Here is a 21,053-nt window from a genome sequence, read left to right as displayed (position 1 = left end):
ACACCACAACTGTCGCCCCCCTTGCATGAGAGTCTGATGCGTTGATGTTTTGTCTGTGCTACGTCATCACGGAAGGATCTTTTCAAAGTCTGTGAAAGTTGCGTCCCCAGATTAAGGGGAAGCCCTTTGAAACAGCAAATAATAGTGTGTTTATTGTGGGTAAAGATGTGGAAGTTAACTTAAAAATACTTTGTTGAGGAGGGGAAGGCAGGACTGTGTGGGCACTCGATAGTAGAATAAACTGGACAACCACCACCACCACCCTGAGCTGAATTTGCAGGAAAAATCAGAAAACATGGCATTAATTACAGGCTTCGCTCACATGACCATAACAGACCTTATCAGTTTGACATGTCGCAGGAGGAAAAGCACACATGCTCAGAATCAGATTAAAAACAACTGCAATCCATTTAGTTGTTAGAGCCACAAGGCCCTGCTGCATCTCATGCTAGCTGCCTGTCAGGGCTTAATGCTAATGGAAATTAGCATTATTCCACTTAATGGAACAGAGCCAGTGTTAATGCTTGTCTTTCCATCTGTGCTTTTCTGCTACAAAGAGTCAATTAAGAAAAGGACTGTTGTGTTTAGGTTTGTTTTCTTTTGTGCATGCAATTTTTAGATAAGATTTAAGATACGTATCAGAGCTGATTGATAGTGTAATCATTTTAATTTCTAATTTGAATCAACACAGACGAATAATTTTTCCCTCAGTTTAGATCATAATGAACAAAACAGCATTTCAGTCCATTTATTAGCCTGTCAACTCTAACTAAAAATAACTTAATGTTTTTCTTTATAATTTCTTTATACAAAAGTAAGTCTTTTTTTTTTTTGCAGTGTCAAGAGTTTGGACACACCTTCGCATTGAATTGAATGACAAAATGCATCCAAACTTTTAACTGATATTGTAGTTTGAAATGCAGCATACATTATTTAAACATATATGTATAATTAATAAAGAAAATAAAAATTAAATCAACGACTCAAACTTATTGAATGCATTTTTTAAAAATATATTTTAAAAAAATAATCAAAATTAAATTCAAAATTAATTGAAAAAAAATATATTTCTATTGGTAAGAATAACAATGACAATGAAACTTCAGTACAGACTTACCCAATATTATTTCAACTAGATAAAGGAAACAATAACAAAAACAACCACAGGAATAAAATTAATAAATCAATCCTAATATTCACACATCCCACTCTGTCTGAGGCAGAAATCAGAAGGAAAGATTGATATTCAACAAACCAGCAATAAAATATAAAATAAAGAAATGTCACTTGGAAAATAACATACAGCATACATTATTTTCTTAAGAAAATAAAATATAAAAAATAAAAAATTCACAAAAAAATAAATAAAATAAAAAACATATTTTTATTGGCAAAAATAAAATTAAAATATAAAATAGAACTTACAGTATGCATTCTTACACATGTCCTTTTCTTTCCTGCTTGTCAGGTCCAAAGTGGACACTTCAAACACAGACCTGACCCCTGCCACATGTCGTCCACCATCTGCGAATCGGCCTCGGCCCCGTCCACCTTCGCCCGCAGCGGCACGTCTTACCGGAGCCGACGTTATCACCAGCGGACGTCGTCCCGCCCCAGAGCGCACCAGACGTCCCACGGCTCCGTCCCCGCGGCCTGCGAGGACCCGGACGAGCACGAGCAGTGGTCCGACCGCCAGCACCCGGACAGCTGGAGGTCCCAGTGGAGGGGCCACCGGTCGGGCTCCCTCTTCTCGCTGCCCAACCTGGGCTCAGCCAGCTCCCGCTCCACCTGCTCCTCGCCCGGGCCTTCTCCGAGCCCCCACCACAGGAGCCACTCCCTGAACCGGAGCGCCTCCCTGGTGCCGCCCTTCCGGCTCAACGTGGACGCCCTGGTCGGGGCGGAGGAGACCGACGTGGACACGGGGAACAAAGTGAATCCGGGCAGCAGCGTGGACCTCTCGGTGGTGTCCGCGTACATCAAATCGAGCCTCCCACAGACTTCACGGCCTTTATCAGCCCCGCCGCAGGACCTCGGACCATCCCTGTCGCCGGTCGTCCCGGAGAACACCCGTAAATCGGCCACTCTAGGTCGGACTCCAAACGACTTCTCGGTTAAAAACACTCCCTCCACCTTTTTGGGGTCGCGACCCCAGAGCATCATCCTGAACAGAAGCGCTGCTCCGTCCTCCTCGAGCGACATTTCAATAAACCAGTCAGACAGTGGCAGCATAATAAGTGTACCAACTGGAGATGTGTACAAAGCAGCAGAAGAAGATGAAGAAGAAGAAGAAGACCAAGAGTTCTACATTTGATCAAATGTTGAAGGCTGAGGGGATTCCCTTTCACCAATCATCACACTCTACTCTGCCCCCTGGTGTTTGACAGGAAAACAACAAAAAAATGTAGCACAAGACGTTTTTAAGTATTTGTTAATGTCACATTTTGTTGCGTGTAGATTAAAGCTTTGTAAATATCTTCTCACATATAATACATTTAACGAATCAACCACATTACTGTGTACAGAAACACCATAAAATAAAATAATTTTCAAGTGTGCTGCACGCCACCATATTAAGGGCATGTAGCAACCTTGACTCTCACTTGTATTTCCTTATAGGTGTTTGGTTGAATCTGCAGCTTTAGTACAAGCATCAGTGTGAGTATATAATTAACTTCACCTGTATACTGAATAATATCTTCACAGTGTAAAGAATCTTTGGCACCGGATTTAGCGAGAATGACGACAAACTGATGCATTTTTTGTAATTAAATCATGAAAGGTTTGTATTAACGGATGAATAAAGCGCTTGAAAAAGTCCAGATATCATGAATTAAAGTGTATTGTTACAATTAAGTGAAGGATCTGAACACTGTTAACTTACTTTGGTGCCTAATTGGCAATAAAGCCTTTTAAAAGTTGACTTTTAAATGCGATAAATTAGTTGTTGACAGGTGTGAACCTGAGTTTTAAAGGTCCCATATTATACTTTTTTTATTTCTTTTTTTTTCAACAATTTCATGAAGTTGTCAGAGGTCTAACAGCATTGTTTTTATAGTCAGCTTTGGAATTTGAATTTGAATTTCAACCAGTCAAAAAAGTGGTTGTAACATCTACCAAAACAAAACACTGAACTCCCACAGTGCATTGCAGCTCATTTACTAGCTGCTGTCGAGTATTTAATTCAAATGTATTTTTATTTTAGTGCGTTGGTTTTTTAAATGTAATTCTAAATTTGAATTGATGATGATCTTGTAACATTAAAATAAAATGTATTTATTTTTTTGTCGCTCAAAATATACGTCACAACTGCCGACGTGCGACACCCGCCGGCAGGTCCAGCGCGCTGTTTTCGACCTCAGGTAAGACATGAGGCGTGGATTAATCCCTGTTATATATATGCATAAATGCAATTTCATTTTCTCTGTAGCAGTTATTTCATTTCATAAATGCAACACACTATAGACCTAGGGCCCAAAAATCGTCGGTTGATTAGACATTTTTATATATTTTTTTTTTAAAAATTCCCCCATGAATTTAAAATTCTTTAAATACACATTAACATGAATCCAAAATATTTTAGTAAAGGGATAAATGGAGGTGGAAGACGTCATCATTCATTCAACGATACAGGAGCTGTCTCAACAGCGCACTGTCACTAAACAACACCTGTCAATCTAAGCCTCCTGTACACAGTAGGCCCCGCCCCTATCGCGGCTGAGCCAATCACGAAGCTGCACATTACACGCCCGTTCCCAGGTAAATTCCCAGATGCACGCTGCTATATATATACTAGTTAGGTATGTTTATATTTATGGTAGTCGCATGCTCATTCTAATGTTGCATATGTTTGAAATAAAACAAAAAAAATATATATATAATATTTGAACCTGGGTTTGGGGTCCTTGGCCTGAAAAACGTTAAAGACTTCTGGTCTAAGGTGAATGTTTTCCTGGAGCATCTTGTCAGAGTCTTTCAGTGCAATGCTGCCCTCTAGTGCTGAACCTGATATTAAAGCTGTAATCTGAAAACAGAATTTCTCCATCCAGTGCTTTTACTCCCATAAAAGAACTGTTACTGTTACTGCTTTGAGCTAATATCTCACCGACATAAATCATCTCAGAATATCCTTGAGGTCGGTGTCGGTGCGTGCGTGAGCTGTTTCACCGAGCTGCGTAAAACACCCCTTGTGTGTCTGTGGAAATGTTTAACAGCTACTCGTTGCAGCTCAGCCCGTGGTTCTCTGCACAGTTTGAGCACTTAAACAGGTGTGAGTCCGCCTGTGTGGTCCACTGCACGCAGTCTGAAGGGGGGGAAACCCAACATCGGCGCTCACCGGTTGTCATGGCGAAGCCTGCTTGCAGTCCTGCAGAGGTGATGTCACCATCGACCAATCAACACAGAGGATGGTAAAAAAGTATTGCTTCTACAGTGTATTGGAAACACATTTTTTAGAAAGTCTGGAAAACAGATTAATCTGCAAGTTGAGACCCGGAGATCCTTTATAAAGTTCTGCATGTTTTGTTCAACAGCTCAAATTAAATCTAGTCTTGTTTTTGAAATGTGCGCACGATGATGGACTAGATCCGTGTTTGGCAAACGCAACACGGACTGATATGTATAAACAAGTCATCCGTAAGGCCATGTTTTCCTCATTATCCCCACACAGGCACATAACTCGGGACGTGCTTGGCACAGGAGGGACGTTTACTCAGAAATACATCGATGCATTTGCGTTGAGGACGACAAGTCAGCGCACGAGTACGATTATAAATGGGTTGATCTTTACGGCGCAATAGCAAACCTGCCTGCTACTACAGGCTGACTGCCAAGTGTCAGCCTGAGTCAGCTGAAAACACGCAGGTATTGCAGTTGAGATAAATAGTAGGGGAAGTTGCAAAAAAAAAAAAAAATAGAAATCAATAGAAAGAAGTAATGAATAAATGGTTGGAGGGCTCAGCTTCTTCTAATCCAAGTGGCCACGGCAGGAATGCAAACTTGAGCAAGCTTTCTGGGAGGGAGAGTAAAAAAAAAACAAAGTAAAAAAACTGTTTTCTTGTCTTGAATGGCACAACAACCGTTGATTCATTTCTTCTGATGGACCTGTCTGAGTAATAGAGAAATCTTGAGCAATACAAATACGTAATACAACACGGAAAGAAAGAAAAAAAAAGGGTTGTTTCTGATTAATTTATCAGAGAATCGTTAATTAATGTGTTAAATTAACCTTGTGAGGCAAACGCTGCAAACAAATGTGACGTAATTTGTTGCGTATGCATGTGTGTGTGTGTGAAGAAGGTATTTATTCGTGGCAGGTCTTCTAATCTTTTTAATTAACCTGATAAGTAAAACACGGAGTGATCGATTTTCTTAATCACCTCCAAGTGTTTACGCCTGAACGCTGCATCAAAAGCTAATGAATCCACTAATCAGTGAAAGGTTAAATGCAAAACGCAGCTCTTCTTAATTACCCAATTCACTCCAGTTTAATTGTATTAAAGGTTTTTCCACAGGAAAGTTTAGGTTTTCGAAGAACTTGAAATGTCAGATTTGTTGGTGAAATTCTTTTTCACGTTAACAAGTAGGTCGATATTGAAAACCTGAAACATGCTTTGAGCCGTGTTGTTTTGACATTCGAAATGTCAAATGCTCTCGAGAACCCAGAGTCAGCTAATACCTGAGTTATTCTGTAATTAAGTTTTCTCTTCAGAGCTGCTGTGGCTTGTTCTCGTTCTGTTTGTTTATACTCGAGCCCTAAATGGCAGCAGATGGTGCTATGGTGCAACAGAACCGGGCTGGAACGACTGCAGCCGCTTCCAAAAAAAACCAAAGCTAAAACAAATGCAGCTAGACTTGTTTGAGTTTTCTTGTCATTGCGCCGTCATAAACGGCTGGTGGAGGCTTTAATTAGGAGCTGGAATCTGTCAGTGGTGCTGTAAACTACCCACCTGCAATAAGGGCTCAGATTAACTCGCTCAGATTGCTGTGGTTCTCCAATGACACATTAATGAACAGAAGAAATCAAGACACAAGTGAGTGGGTTAATAAATCACGCCTCAGTTCCCTCCTCCTTTTCCAGTAGACGTCTTCTTTTACTCCTCTTTCGATCCGTCTGTTTTCTCTGGCTAAAATGTGCAGCGAAGTTCATGCCTTGCATCTGAAAACAGAGCAGAAGTACATAAAGGACACGCAACAGCAGTTGGGGCCTGAGGCCAGAGACATACTTCACATTTCGCTAACCTGATTCTTGAACGCATCTCAAACCAAAACCACAGCGTTTTCACAGTTTGGACCAACACCAGATATACAGCGGCTGTTTTTTTTTTGCTTTTTTCTTTTTCTGCTGTGCAGCAAAATATTCTAGATATGCCATTTAAAGTATTTCTCCCTCCCTCTGCCTTCGTGCGCTCGCAATAACAATCACCAACCTTTTTTTTTTTTTCCCCATGGTCCTCCGGAGAACATGCTCATGTCCCCGTGAGGTGATGCCTACGTGGGACACGTCCCCTCACGTCGCCCCTCTCCCAGTGCCAGCTCTAGTGGCTCTAATCCGCCGTGGCGTACCTGGCAGATCGCTCTGGCGACGGCCGGCGTTGTTGCAGCCTGGCCCGGCCCCGCACACCAGCATCCCCTCTAATCCTTCCCCGCCTCGACTGCCCAAAGGCCCCGGAGCCTGAGGGGAAGTAGGGCACTGGAGGTGAAGCAGAACGAGCCGGTCCGGTCACAGCGAACTGCATCTCTGCGTCAATTAAGGAGCCGTCTTGCACATGAATTGCTTTTTTAATCTCATTTATTTTGTCTTCTTCTTTTGTGCTTTAACTTCCTCTTATCGTCATTCTTCCGTTGTCCTTCCTCCTACTTTATTCTCTTGTGGTTTATGGGTTATTCTGCACCGTAGCCTCTGCTAATATTAATTTTCCCTTTAAAGTCAAAGGTCACTCGGTGGAGAGAAGACTGGGGTGGGAGCTCTGAATGGAGAGCCTGGGGACAGTCTCCGCTAGTTAGGGATTAAGTTGTTGCCGTGCGGAGGAAGGCGGAGGCGTCGCAGAGTCACACAGACACTCATCGATGAACACATTTGGTTGTTGGAAGGGAGAAAAAAAAACTTCCTGGGAACAACGATAAGCTGCAGGAGGCTGACATGCACGTGCAAAAGTTTCTGAGTTACCTTTAGTAAACCGAGTGAGCCGGCATGTCTGTTTCTGCGTCATGCTTCCAGCTATTCAGTGCGCTAAAGGGCGAGCTAACGGCTAACGTGCTAGCTGAGATTATGCTAAAAAATAAGTAAATAAATAAACTCATATTTAAAGTCTCAAATTTGATTTTCCACCTCAGAACTAAATACTGTGGGGTTTTATTTTGGACAAAACAGTGAATAATTTGTGGTTGTTATTAAGTGTTCAGACTTTATATCTATTCAAGACATTGAACAAGAAAGAATGCGAGTAAGACTTAGAATAAATAAAGCTACTAAAGTCAGGCTATAGAACCAACACAAAAGCTATGAGAAAGAAAATATAATTAACATTTATTCTTACAACGTAGCACAGTTACATGGACACAACTGAGCAACTGTGCAAACAGGACAAGTTTATAAATGATGTTAGCTGTGGCCCGAACATTCAAACGTAATGTTGTAACCTTGGAAGCAGTTTTATTACCAACTATCTGAGAAACACATTAGAACCTGTAATGGCTATTTGGTGCAATTTGAATATGTACATTTATTACAGGGTTTCGTGGTGAGGTCCTCAGATCTTCCTGTTCATACGTCTAAGTGTCCTTGAGCAGTGAGTGGTAGCACATGCTACGAGTATGCCTGTCTGATGACGCACAAGAGAGGCAAACCGTGAAGCTCTTTGTCCTCTAAGAAAAGCACTTGAACAGTAGATGCGCAGAGTCCATTTGCAATTTATGCAGGACGGCTTCAATTCCTACTACAGGAACTGAATGGAGGGAAAACGCACGGCTCTTATCACGTAGCCACGATGCTCGATCCTTATCACTTCCACATAATCATGGCTCGACTAATCCCTGAAATCTGTCCTGGTGAAAAGATAAGATAGATTTTTTTTCCAGAAAGTCAGGAGACCCTTGAAAGGACAAACACTGAGTTTTTAGAACAGGACGCAGTGTCCTCTGGTATAGCTGGTAGATGGTATAGTTCATCCTACAGAAAGATAATGACCCAAAACTTTAGTCCAAGCCCTACCAGAACTACCTCAGGATAAAAACAAGATGGAAAGCTTGAAAACATGGAGTGGACCGTGGCCCAGTCTCTAGACTTTGAGCTGGAGCTGGTCTGTGATGAACTGGACGGAAGAGTGAAAGCAAAGCTCCCTACAAGAGACACACATTTATGGGAATTTCTGCAACAAAACTGGGACGAAAATATTTCATTTGCATGTTAAATCAGCCAAAGATGATCACAGTGATGAGTCCAAAGTTTAGAATATATTTCCATGATTTATTCCTCTTTTTTATTTTTAACTTTAGTTGTTTATTTTGTCTATGCTTTCATTTCAGAGTAAATTGAGACATTAATTGCATACATTTCAATAAAAAAAGAAAGAAATATAGGAGTTTTCTACAATTTTTGACCGGTAGTACATTTCTGCTTCGTCCATTTTCCAAATTAACATCTGAAAAGTTTGCACTTCACAATGCATGTGCAAAATTCCCTCCCAGTCGTTCACTGACACATCTACCCCTGCAGCTGCAGCACATCAGAGATCGTGTTTCCACTCACTGGCTGTTTTTAGTGAACTTTTGCAGGATAATATTCCAATATTGAGCAACTTCAAAGGTTGGCGCACTCTCCTCGCCCTTTTACCGTGCTTCCAAAAGAATTACAAAACACCTGAGGCTTGACTTGGAGCGGAGAGCGAAGCGAGGCCATGTAGTGAGGGCTTTGGTCGAAGCCGGGTACTGACACGCCAGGTCACCGCTTCAGCTCAGCGCGCTAAGTGGCAGCCGACCAAACCGAGCAGTGAGAGCGACCGCGCCGCTGCTACGCATCTCCTGATAAAACAGCAGCACATAATTCACCTGCGCAGATCTGTGAATAAATGTTAGCGTTGCAGGTCCCGTCGGGCCTCCTCTCAGCAGCACCGCTCCGCTCTGCAGAGCGACGCCGTCGAGTACGTTGACCTCCATCTTGACCCCTCTGCGCGGCGGCAGCTCGCTTTGCAGCGCGTCCAGGGATCAGAAACAGAAGAGTACAAACCATTATTTCTCCTTCACAAATGCGGCCCCCTGAACGCGACGCTCCTCGGAAGGCCCCCTCAGCCGCCCCCCCAAGATAAAAGCCGCCGTTGATGGTGGCGTCTCTTCAGATGATTGTCTTTGGTCAGTTACCGTGCAGCTCCTCCAACAAAGTCCTTAAAATTCCAAATTCCTGCCGGAGTCGGAGTCGCAGCGTTGGGTTTTTAAAGAATGTGGCGACTCCCGTTTAATGAAGCCGAGCCACGGCTCCACTAATTAGTCAAGTCCAGTAATGGCTGGAATCTCCCGTTAGACAAAGCAGCCAAATACCTGATGGCTACCAATCATGCTCTCGCCCTCATGGGAAAAATACCGACAATTTATTTTGCTGACCGTCGTGTCCCCAATTAAGAGGAACAGTTGAGGGGGAGATAATTCCAGAGCAGTTTGATTTTAGGTGAAACGAAGGCCATACCATAGTCAACTATTGACAATCGATCGAGTCTTTGTCTTAATAGATGAACATATATATATTATACAGTATTCACTTAAAGGTGTAAGTAGGACACAGGTGATTATGACTGGTCTGCACTGTGGAGTTATTATGTCTGAGTGTGTGGAAGAATCTGTCTAATAACCGGTTCCCTAAAGTCAAAAGTGAATTAGATGAAGGTTTCTTAATTTACTCCACTCCCTCTCATTTCATAATTACCTCAGTAAAGAAGCTGTTAAGAGCTGATGATGATTCTGGGACAAAACTTTATTTGTGTAATTGCTTGAAAATCGAACAGTATTCAAAGAGCCACATTCTAGTCTTTTGCTCCGAGGTTTTTTCATCATTTTCTTTTAGGTGCTGTAATAGTAGATATCCATATGACAGATATTTAAGTTGTTTTGAGGATAGAAATTCATCAAATCAAATGTTTTATTTGTCCTATACTTTGGATTATCATTTTGTTAAACAATGCCTCTAATATTTATATTATACTGTATATGTATATATATTTTCAGTTTTTGCCCATTTTGTTTTTGAGGAAGGTAATTTCAGTCCTGTATTGTGTTGCACATGTCAGAATTGCCCATAAAGATGATCAGACTTGACTAATAAAGTGGTTAACATCTTGCTTTGCCACGTACACAGTTGCCAGTTCTTTTGCTTGAATGTGTTTAGAATGAAGTCGGTTATTACATAATCTCTTATTCGTTTTTTTTCTCTCATTTAGGATAATTGTTGGTTTTGTTTTGCATGAAGATGAAGCATTTGACAATTTATATGTATTTGTTTATTTTATCTGTACTTATAATTGTTGTCTTCCAAGTGTATTTAATATGATCCAAGGAAGAATAGTCGCAGCTGAGGCTGTGAATAATGGGGACCAGAAATAAAGAAATAAAGGAATGTATAACAGTCCTGCACTAAATCTTATAACGGAGAGAAATAATGATATATAATAATGGAGAAATAATAGAGAGAGCAGAGCAGGCTGTGTAATCATGTTGGAGTCAGTAGTTTGCAGTTCTATTGAATTGCATAGTTCTTTTTTTTATTTTTTTTTTATTGTGGGCTTGGCTAAATAACAAAAACATGTTTGTGTTTAATTCAATCCAGCAACTCAAAACAGCAACTCACACTACGTCCTCCAGGATGATCTGAACTGAATCAACATTAACTAAACATTATGAGTCATAAAGCGGGATTTCGTGCAGAACTGTTGAATTAAAATGCATTTGTTTTTACTGGTGCACCTAATGGCCTTATTACTTACACAAAAGATTGATACTGATTAGATTTTATTCAAGTTTATATATATAAATCTGCACAGATATATCCAATACATTGTTGCATGTTATATTTAATTCTCCGTGTAAAGGAAGGTGATCTCAGTGGAGCTAATGTGAAAAGGCGATGTCTGTTAATGCCTTTTTCATGACATAGTACATGTCGGCACACATTGTTTCCCGATGACTGAGGTGCTGCTATTTATCCCATGTTTGGCCACCAGCACGTCTGTGATGAGTGAGTCCAGATTCCACCAATTAGAAATGCTGACGCAGCGACGAGTGACGCTCCGAGCAGAAATGTCTTTTGATCATCACAACAAAAGGCCAAATGACTTGTACAACACAATGGATGTCTTAGTGTTCGTGTGTGGGTGACCTTTAACAAATGACTACTGCAGTACTTCACCACGAGCTGAAAGGACACCATCACCCTATAATATCACCAACCGAGGAGCCAATATGTGAAATCCTTGACATGCACATTCATAAAAATATGCAGGAAACTCTATACTTCTACAATACTACCACTACTATAAAATACTTTTTATTATTAACAAACGTGTTCTAGACAAATTAGCAATTGGACGTTCAAGATATATAATTCAAACCTGAAAGATTTGTTGTTCCAGCGAAGCAAACGCGGCATTAAATCAAATATTTCTTTAAATTAATCTCAAATGGAAATCAGACAGATCCAGCCATTAAATCATAATTATGTCACAGTCAGCCACCATTGTGAATGTCTTATTGGCTTTGTGGCTGAGATTTGGATGAGAAGCTGGGATGATAGTAAGACTTTGCATTTGGATAAGTCATGCACAAAAAAAAATGTGTTTCAGGAAAGTATGTTGTGGGGTAAAATGACTGACTTTGCAAATCTCATTTGTTTTTTGTATTTTTCTTCAGAAATACTGGGATAAAACAATATCAAATCTCAAAAGAATGTATTTACAGGCTACATCTTAGCAAAAGCCAAAATAATTTCTCCACTAGATGATGTTATGTAATTCTAAATAATGATTTGGAGCTTTTAACTTTTAACTCCTGTCTGCACTGGTGATGAAATCAGCAACATTAGAGCTTCGTCTCGACCGTAGCCGCAAAGTGTTATTTTCTTAAGCTACCGGCTTGATTTACGCCTCTGACTCATGGGTACTGTGGTATTTACACGAGTCTAACTATCCAAAATGGTGGACACAACAAAACAGAATTTAAAATAAATAAAACATATGGCTATAACCAGCGGGATACCTTTGTTTTGGAGGCCTCAGGGAAAGATGCCACTGCATCACTGTGCATATAGTAGACTACTAGGCATGGTTGTCATTGCAAAATATGCTAAAGTTATTAACATGATCCCATAAAATGACTTGGTTTGGTTTCCGCCCTGGATATAACATGAATCTGTAGGTTGTTAGCTTTAACCTTAACCATATGTTACAGGAAAAACACGGGATTGGTGTATCTTCAATTAAGAACTACAAGCTTAATGAGGCAACAATAAATAACTCATTTAAAAATATATATATTAATAGTTAAGGTGCACAGAAACAAACAAACAAACAAATAAATAAATAAATAAAATAAAAAAATAAAAATAAACACGTAACAGGAAGTAACGCTGGTTGCGGGGCAACCGAATTGTTCCAACCAGACTCCAGGAAGTAGCTCTGGAAGTTTTCGTTTGTTTGTTTTTGTTTGTTTGTTTAAAGCTTCCGTATTCATTAAACAAGAAATATGTTAAGTAGTAATCTTAAGATGGGTTGGTAGGTGGATTTTTGTCACTTATAGCCAGCTTTTCACGTCTTTGTCGTCAATCTTTATGCTAAGCTAAGATAAGATAAGCTAAGCTAATGCTTGACGCTAAACGTTAGCTCCGTGAGCAAATACAAGTTAAGGTAGACTGCCAATTTCCTCCTCTAATATTCATTGAAATATACAATTAAAATAGTATTTGCTCAAATTCTTGGGTTAAGCCACATGTGTCAAACATACGACCAAATTTGGCCGCTCAATATGAATTTGCAAAGTGCGAAAATGACATAAAAGACAGTCATATTTCAATGAGAATAAATGATATTCTTAATTGATCCACTGTTTTAAAAAGAGACTATATTTCTGTGCACTAAAACAAAATAAATCTGGGGGAATAAATTGGAGTTGTCTTTATTTATAGGTTATTATACTGTTTTGTTACTGGTCCAGTCATGTGGCCCTCAAACTAAAATGAGTTAGGCTGTTATATTAAGCTTGAGCCACACACATTGTAACCTTGAAAGTAAAACTTTATTTACACCTCGCTGACAGTGCTATTAATTCCCAGTTAGTGTAGCCTATAAGTGCATGTCCAGATACTGTGAGTTGCATGCCTGCCTTCATGTGCTGTGATGTGTGCGCATGTGGTGTGTGTGTGTGTGTGGGGGGGGTGTTTTCTCCCCTCTGCCCGGTTTGGGATTTGCTGGTCGGTGACATGCCTCCCTCCGCCTGGCTCCTTATAGCCCCCGGGGGAGGCAGGAATCCCGGACGAGTGGTACGGACATCGCCGACGGAGACCGCAAACACGGAGCGGAGCGTTCCCCTTTAAACACGGTCTCATGACTGCAGGCTGCAGGAGGACTGAACCGGAGACTGACAGCTGAGCAGCTGAGGGGCGACTCAGGGACAAGAAGCCGGGACCAAGGGACTGGAGACAGGAACAGAGCTGCACCCCCTGCAAAAAGGCTGAATGGTTGGTGACAGCCGCAGACAACAGCTGGAGTTAAACGGATACTACCTCACCTGTGCGCAGGTAATCATCTCGATAGTTAGACTTTTGTATTTGCTATCTGGAATTTTAACAGCAGCCTCTTTACTTCCTCTTACCTTTAATTTATAGCCCTCATGGTACAAGGCTTTAAAAGTTAAAAATATGCAAAAATATTAATGGTAAAATTACTAGTTTTGCAGAAAAAAACATTATTATTAAATATTTGAATACTGCAGCTTGTCATGTTCTAAGTTATTAATATAACTGGTTTATAATTTAATATCTAATCCTAAAAATATTCACTCGTGCTTAAACATATAACCCACTATTTGTTCTATATAATGTCACTTCTTCCAGGATTTTGTCATTTGGGCCATCTGTTGCACCCTGTGGACGCTTCCTCTCCTGCAGCACTGAGGACATGTGTCGTCTGCCCTTCGCGGCTTCACTCCTCGTTTGCTTCTGGCTGGTGGAGAGAAGCCACTGCAATGGCAGCCTCCAGGACGGCATGAGAGAGCTGCACAGCAGGTTCGCCGTCGGCCTCTACCGGACGCTCACCGGGACGGAGAACGACTCCAATCTGATCGTGTCACCGGTGAGCGTCTCTTTGTCTCTGGCGCTGCTGCAGCTCGGTGCCAGGGGCAACACGCTGGCTCAGCTGGAAGGAACTCTGGGATATAATGTGAACGGTAGGGCTCACTTTTTAAGACAACAAATTAGGGAGGCGGACGGGTGGAATCTTACATTTAAGGTGGCATTAACAGCTCCTTGTGCTGTGAGAGCGTGGCTGAAGAGGGTGTCGGTGGCCCCCAGGGGCTGTTGGTACCAGGTGGCGTGGAGTGGTGCTGCTGCTGGCCCTGCAGAGCACAGTGGTGTCTGGAGCCATAATAACCTGCCTCCACACCAACTCTAATCTCATTAGCCACTCCTTCAGCTCGGCCTCGGGGGTCAAGGGGTCAGTGTGTTTAATTACAAACAAAATGAAAGCTGAAGAGGCTGGAGTTTCTTTTTGTCTCACTCGTGGAAATTGGTGAAATTAGACTCTAATTTAGCTAAAGGGTAAAGGCAGGACACCAGTTCTCTAAACTCAATGGTTGATACGTAAAGACAATAGCAAAAAGTGGAACAATTCTGACATAAAATGAAACTGAAACCAGCAAATGGTTTTCATTTGTTTTGATACGTTTGCTAAATTTACTCTAAAGTGTTTTTGTCAAGTTCAAGAATGCTGTGTAGGCTCGACGCCACCTCATGGTAGAAAGTGTTTTAGCGACTTGTGGTTCAAGGAAATCCATTTTTTTCTTTTCTGAAAGTGTTTTTATATCTCAGGTTTATTATCAGATCAATGCCATACGTTTAGACAGGAACAACATAAGTGCAAAGGTTTGTGATAACAGCGCAACGTGATGGAAGTTCTGTTTTTGTGGAATCACCAGGAATGAAAAAAACACAGCATTTCTATTTACTAGCAAATAAAACCAAACAAGAAAAAGGCGACAAAATTTAAATATGAGAGCGGACAAACCAACAGTTGACTTCTGCTATTCTTCCGTGGATTCTTGCAAAATGTGGCAGTCGTTAGAGAATCGATGTCTGGATCATTTCATCTGCGAATGCTTACATCTCACCAGACCAAGAGTAGTATGCTAAGCTACAGGCTATGACGCTAACTCAGAACTGGAATTAAGTCAAATTATTTGTGCGCAGTCCTGCAGGGAAACACTGTAAGTTAAGTTAAATTACTTCTAAAGCAAACTAGAAGCTGCTGAGGTGTAAGTGTTCAATCTAATATTATTTTGTTTTGAGCATTGTAGGAATTATATTTATTTATTACAGTTCTTTCAAACTGAAACCTCCCCTTCACACAGTCGTCCTCCAGCTTGTAGCGCACCAGCAGGTCTGACCTCTCCTCTGCGTCTTCCCGTCCTGCAGACGCCCAGGTACAAGACTTCCTGTTGCACTCGCACGGCGACATTAGCAACACCAGCCAGGCTACGTGGCTGCAGCAGACCTGCACGTTGTTCATCCAGAGCGGCGTCCGGCTCCTGACTGAGTTCACGCAGCACGCAGCGGCCTGGGCCAACACCAGCGTGGTCCGAGCCAACTTCAGCCAACTCAGTCACGGTCGCAGCCAAGCGGAGCGAGCGGGACACAGCCACGGTAATCCAGGCAGTTTGTGAGACATTCACGGCTCCGATAATCAATACCTTTATGTGGGATAAAAGTAGCACGTTACTGGTGATGCCACAGAGAGTTGCTTTGGTTTTATGTAACCAACTCTGCAGCAGGCAGTTGGTTTTATGCAACCAGTCTGAAAAGAACAGATTGCATAAACAGACCAATTCAAGATTGGTTTGTGAAGAACAGTCTATGTAAAGATAAAGATTAGGCCTATTTCTTCTGGATGTGTGACTAAGCATTAGTTTTTTTAACATTTAAACCATAAAAATAAAAAACATTGTGTATTTGAATTTGTTGTGGTGTTCCTCTGCCCCCTAGTGATAAAAAAATCTAGTAATGTAGCTTTAATTTTAATAATTCTTGGAACAGTGGTTACACCCAAAGAAAAAATAAGACATTAGTAGGAACTACTGCTAGAGTAGAATTACGTCACTGTACAGACAAATGCTTTTCTTCTGTTCCACGACCATGAGAGTCAGAAGTCTGCAGGTGCCCTTTACATTAAACTATGACAATTGTGTTGCGGCTGACTGGTGACCAGGCTAAACACAGGAGAAGCTAAACTAATGTCGCTCACACTAAAGACTCCACTTCACTTCAAGGCTCTGTTTGACTCTCCTTTATTATATATCACAATGCTGCACAACCGAGTCGCTTACAGTTGATTCTGTGCGTTTGTGCAAAGAAATTGAAAGAAAACAAACACATTAATACAGAAACAGAAAACAGAATAGAAACTTTCGCTCCCACGCTCACCCTACCCCCTGATTAAAACCAGGTGCATGCAGTTATTTGTTAGTGACACACCTGATGCATGATGTGCACACACACGTCTCATGCATGAATAGTCAACACTTAACATGCGTGGCTCCTACAACTTGTCACCTTGCAGATGAGTCGTGGCCCCTCCAGGCGGGAAGCAGCAGCGGGGAGCTGTCGGGCTCAGGCGAGGCCCAGGCGGAGGCCGTGTGGTGGGGGCACAGGCTGCAGGTGGCCCTGGTGAACACGGTGGCCTTCAGGGGCGTCTGGCAGAAACAGTTTCTGTTCACCAACACCCAGAACCTGCCCTTCATGCTTTCTGATGGCAGCGTCATCAAGGTGCCCATGATGTATCAGGCGTCAGAGGTCAGCTTCGGTAAGAGTCTGTCTGTCCGTCTTCTAACAGACTGTGAACGCAGTGGGAGGACGTTTTTAAGTTTAGAATCGTCTTTTAACAATGGATCACGTGACCTCCAATGATGTTACCATGTTGTGAGCCCAGTTGTCATGAGCTGTTAGCGACTAGCTGGTGAACAGAGAAGAGTACTTAACAGCTCAGATCCACACGACTGTATTAGGCTTTAAAACTGCGCAGACTATGTACAAAGTAAACAATAACAGGCTTCATGAGATGTTTCAGGTCAGAGTGAGTCAGTATCAGCTAAGAGGGATTTGCATGTTCAAAAAAAAAGGTGTAACTTTAAAGAACAACTTAGAAACAGAAATGAAATTATGTAATACATGTAATGGATTAAAAAATAATATTATTAGCTAATATAAAACAACATTATGAACCAAGGAGTATTCATGAACTGCCTTAGAACCTTTGGAAAATATTTAAGCAAATGTTTCTGGTTGTGTTTTCATCAGTTTTTGTTCCTTTCTTATGAAAGTTAGTTAAAAAAGAAACTGTATATAGTAAGAAGGACAGGCCCAATAACCTTTTCGATCAGTGTGTATTTATATATTTTTTTCCTTTTTTCTCTTATGTGGTATTGGTTTGTCGAACTGACTAAAATAAATAAATGAATAAATAAATAAAAAATAAATATCTGTGATGAGTTGACACCTGGTTTCTATTAACCTGGTAAAAGTTGAACCTACTATTGTTACTATACCTATAAAATACAGAATTTATATTACAAAATCTGTATTGTTGTTGTTAGCATTTAGAAATCTTATTTTATTTAGATACAGGGAATTATATTGAATGACACTTATGATCATATCAGCTGTTTGTTCAGTAACTTTCTTGGTTCACAAGCAACAATGCACCTTAATAAACAAACATATAGTTATGTAAACACACCAGATTATAGCAAAGATGCTAATTTACATCCCTCAACATAAAGCAGTATAATAATATACACAATAATATAACAACACAACAATACATATAAGAAAATAAGATTAGAAACACTGAAAAAGAAGTTGTAGATAAAACGATTCTATTTTTCAAGTTATAATTTCCATAGATAAATGCAGTACAAAGGCATTTTTCTTTCTAATTCAAACAGATTTGAAAAGAAACAGAAAGTTAAACAACAACAACATAAAAACACATACTGACTAAATGAATCAGAGGGGAAAGTACTAACCTGCTCTGATGAATGTGTTTTTGTCCCTGGCAGGTCAGTTCAGGACGGCGTCGGACCAGCGCTACACTGTGCTGGAGCTGCCGTACCTGGGCCGCTTCCTGAGCCTCCAGGTGGTCCTGCCCAGCGAGAAGAAGACGCCACTGTCCACCCTGGAGTCTCAGCTCACCGCGCGCCAGCTGGCCTCCTGGGACACGGGCCTGCGCAGGACCAAGATGGACATTTTCCTACCCAGGTGAAGATCGCCCACGCGGATCACAGACTCGCTTTAACCGCTCGTCAGTAAAGAGATGGGAGACGGAGTTAGAGTGAACTCTTTCACGTTTTTGGTTGTTTACAGATTCAGGATGCAGAACAAGTTCAACCTGAGGTCAGTGCTTCCTGCTATGGGCATCAGTGACGCCTTTAACCCGACAGCAGCCGACTTCACTGGGATATCAGGTCAGTTAATTAACATATTCAACAATATTTTAATTGTAGTCCAGGTTTCAAGGCTCGGTTTATAGATGAAAGTCTGAACAAAAAGATGTTTAAATGGGACCGAGCTCATCATTTCCCCTGATTAAGAGACGTCTCTGCAGTGTGTTCGTCCTCTGGTTTCTATTATATATATTTATAGTGACAATCTGCAGTGTGAGATTGACCCTGTTAAACAAGAAACAGTAGAAGGAGGAGATTAGGAGGAAACTTAGAAGCTATGTTCAAATTAAAGAAGATTATTATTGTACAGAACCATAAACTTAGGGAGAGGTCAGAAGTCGTTGGGTGCACAGTTAAGATCTGGTACGAATGAAGTGGACAGATATGAGGATTTAAATCCTGCAGAGATAAACTATTATGTTTTAGCCAGATTGATTGGACATTAAGACAGAAAACACTGTGTCCCACATACCTATACAGCAGTTTTCTATTATTGTTTTGTGTATTTTGGAAGATTTGTCTTCCACCTTTTTGTTGTTGTATGAGTTGATAGATGCATACGTCTTCTTTTTTTCTCCCATCTTTGTATTGTTTAAATGTATATAGTGTCTTGTAAGCCTCAAATAATGTGTACGACACTTAAATAAACAAATAAAATGATCAGTCTAAGTAACAGTAGCTTGAGATCAGCTGGCAGACTTACAAATTTGTCTTTTCCTGCAGTGGAGGAGGGTCTTTATGTGTCCGACGCTTTCCACGAAGTGAGGATGGAAGTCACAGAGGACGGGACCAAGGCCGCCGCTGCTACAGGTCAGAGATGTTTTGGTGTAATAACGAAGCACAAACTGAACATTTATTGGTACAAGGCTTTTACTTTTTTTTATCATTACAGCTATGGTGCTACTGAAACGATCCCGTGCTCCTGTTTTCAAGGCAGACCGGCCGTTCTTATTTCTCCTGCGACAGATCAACACAGGTGCTGGTTCTACACATTATATTACACATATTATATGAGCTCACCAGATATATAATATACAATTAAGGGAAGTCCATAGGATACATTAAAAGTTCCTTAATATCATGTTTTTACAAAATCCATAATTATTTACTATGGAAACAGTCACTTATTAATAAAACATGATTAGATATCACCAAAATATCAACTAAATTTAATAACAACTACCTTCTAATTAGCTTAACAATAGTAAAATTCATATAATTCCCCTCCTCATTGAAAATTTCTTTTAATTGTTAAGTTGAGATAATCCAATATATAAAATTTGTATGGAAAATTACATGAGTTACATGACATTACACCTCTCGATCCAAATCACACAACCTGCTCTAAGGTTTGTTCTTCCTCCTCTTTCATAGTTATTTAATATAAAGTAGTGTGTGAGTCAAGTGTGGATTTATCACATGTCTAACAATATATTTATAAGTAACTTTCAATTTCCTCAGTTGAATATATAATATTTAGAAGAATCTTTCTGTAAAAATGCCATGTGGTGACTGGTTGTAGGCGGCCATGTTGGTTTTAGGCCTGAAAACAGACTAAATGTGATCAACTATGATAAACTCAGTTATTTATTGACACAGATGTTTTTAGCTTAGCCATCAAGGTATGTGTTTCACTTGAACGTCAGTACAGTTTGGCTTGATTTATAATCCATTAGTCATTTCTTTTTAACATTATGCGAAGCACTTTACCTTTTTCCACATATGAAACTACACATGTGTGAGTGTCGGAGGTTAGTTTAAAGACATGAACTAACAAATCACTGGTGTTGGTCTCGTTGTGGGTTAGAATAACACATTTGTAGACTGAGTTCACTTTTATTTGAAAGGCTTCACACAGATTTAGACACATCTGATGTTCATTATGGTGAAATGTGTGGGGAAAAAAAAAGCTTAATTCCATCTTATAAAACTGAATCAAACAGCCGTCACTGTGAAACCTTTAATTACCAACAATAAAAAAGTCAACATTTATTCATTGAGACAGAATATTTGAATTTTTTTATATTTTATATATATTTGTAGCGATTTTAATCTTATTTTTGTGGCGTTCTCTGTTTCAGGATCCATCTTGTTCATGGGCCGAGTCGTGAACCCATCAGACCAAACCCCCTGAGGCTCTTACATCCATCCACACACACACACACACACACACACAAAAACAACTTTTTCATTTCACTACTGGTATTTATTTGTGGACCAAAAGGAGGGTCCACGGACATTTCTGGAAGAGGGACATTATTATTTTTCTTTTTTTTTTGTTGTTGTACATATGTAAATAAAATTTTAATACGTTTTTACACGTTGGGGCGTTTCGATCCTTCTTCATTAATGAAAAAAGAAAAAACACA

The 21,053-nt window shown here is 40.5% G+C and overlaps 2 protein-coding genes across 2 annotated transcripts in view; both read left to right on the top strand.

The window, feature by feature from the left end:
- The window catches only part of LOC125017143 (protein FAM124A), a 34,778-nt gene extending 31,821 nt beyond the window's left edge, over nt 1-2,957 (top strand). Inside the window, exon 4 of the mRNA XM_047599992.1 lies at nt 1,469-2,957. Coding sequence (XP_047455948.1) covers nt 1,469-2,311 — 843 coding nt within the window. The 3' untranslated portion in view covers nt 2,312-2,957. The remainder of the gene's footprint in view (nt 1-1,468) is intronic.
- Nucleotides 2,958-13,421: 10,464 nt separating this feature from the next.
- Nucleotides 13,422-21,004, top strand: serpine3 (serpin peptidase inhibitor, clade E (nexin, plasminogen activator inhibitor type 1), member 3). Its single transcript, XM_047601448.1, has 9 exons — nt 13,422-13,771; nt 14,087-14,418; nt 15,662-15,889; nt 16,803-17,045; nt 18,301-18,499; nt 18,605-18,705; nt 19,408-19,494; nt 19,577-19,660; nt 20,766-21,004. Exons 2-9 carry the CDS (start codon nt 14,151-14,153, stop codon nt 20,816-20,818), a joined length of 1,263 nt encoding a protein of 420 aa, XP_047457404.1. The 5' UTR covers nt 13,422-13,771; nt 14,087-14,150; the 3' UTR covers nt 20,819-21,004.
- Nucleotides 21,005-21,053: the final 49 nt, after the last annotated feature.

This window comes from Mugil cephalus, chromosome 12 (assembly GCF_022458985.1).
Source record: "Mugil cephalus isolate CIBA_MC_2020 chromosome 12, CIBA_Mcephalus_1.1, whole genome shotgun sequence".
Taxonomy (NCBI): domain Eukaryota; kingdom Metazoa; phylum Chordata; class Actinopteri; order Mugiliformes; family Mugilidae; genus Mugil; species Mugil cephalus.
Note: the sequence above shows the minus strand (reverse complement) of the source record. Positions and strands in the feature narration are given on the sequence as shown.

Coding starts and splice junctions, on each gene's coding strand:
- serpine3 (XM_047601448.1), top strand. CDS start 14,151: ATGTGTCGTCTGCCCTTCGCGGCTTCACTCCTCGTTTGCTTCTGGCTG. Junction 17,046..18,300: donor GGCGTCAGAGGTCAGCTTCG/GTAAGAGTCTGT, acceptor TGTCCCTGGCAG/GTCAGTTCAGGACGGCGTCG. Junction 18,500..18,604: donor ATGGACATTTTCCTACCCAG/GTGAAGATCGCC, acceptor GGTTGTTTACAG/ATTCAGGATGCAGAACAAGT.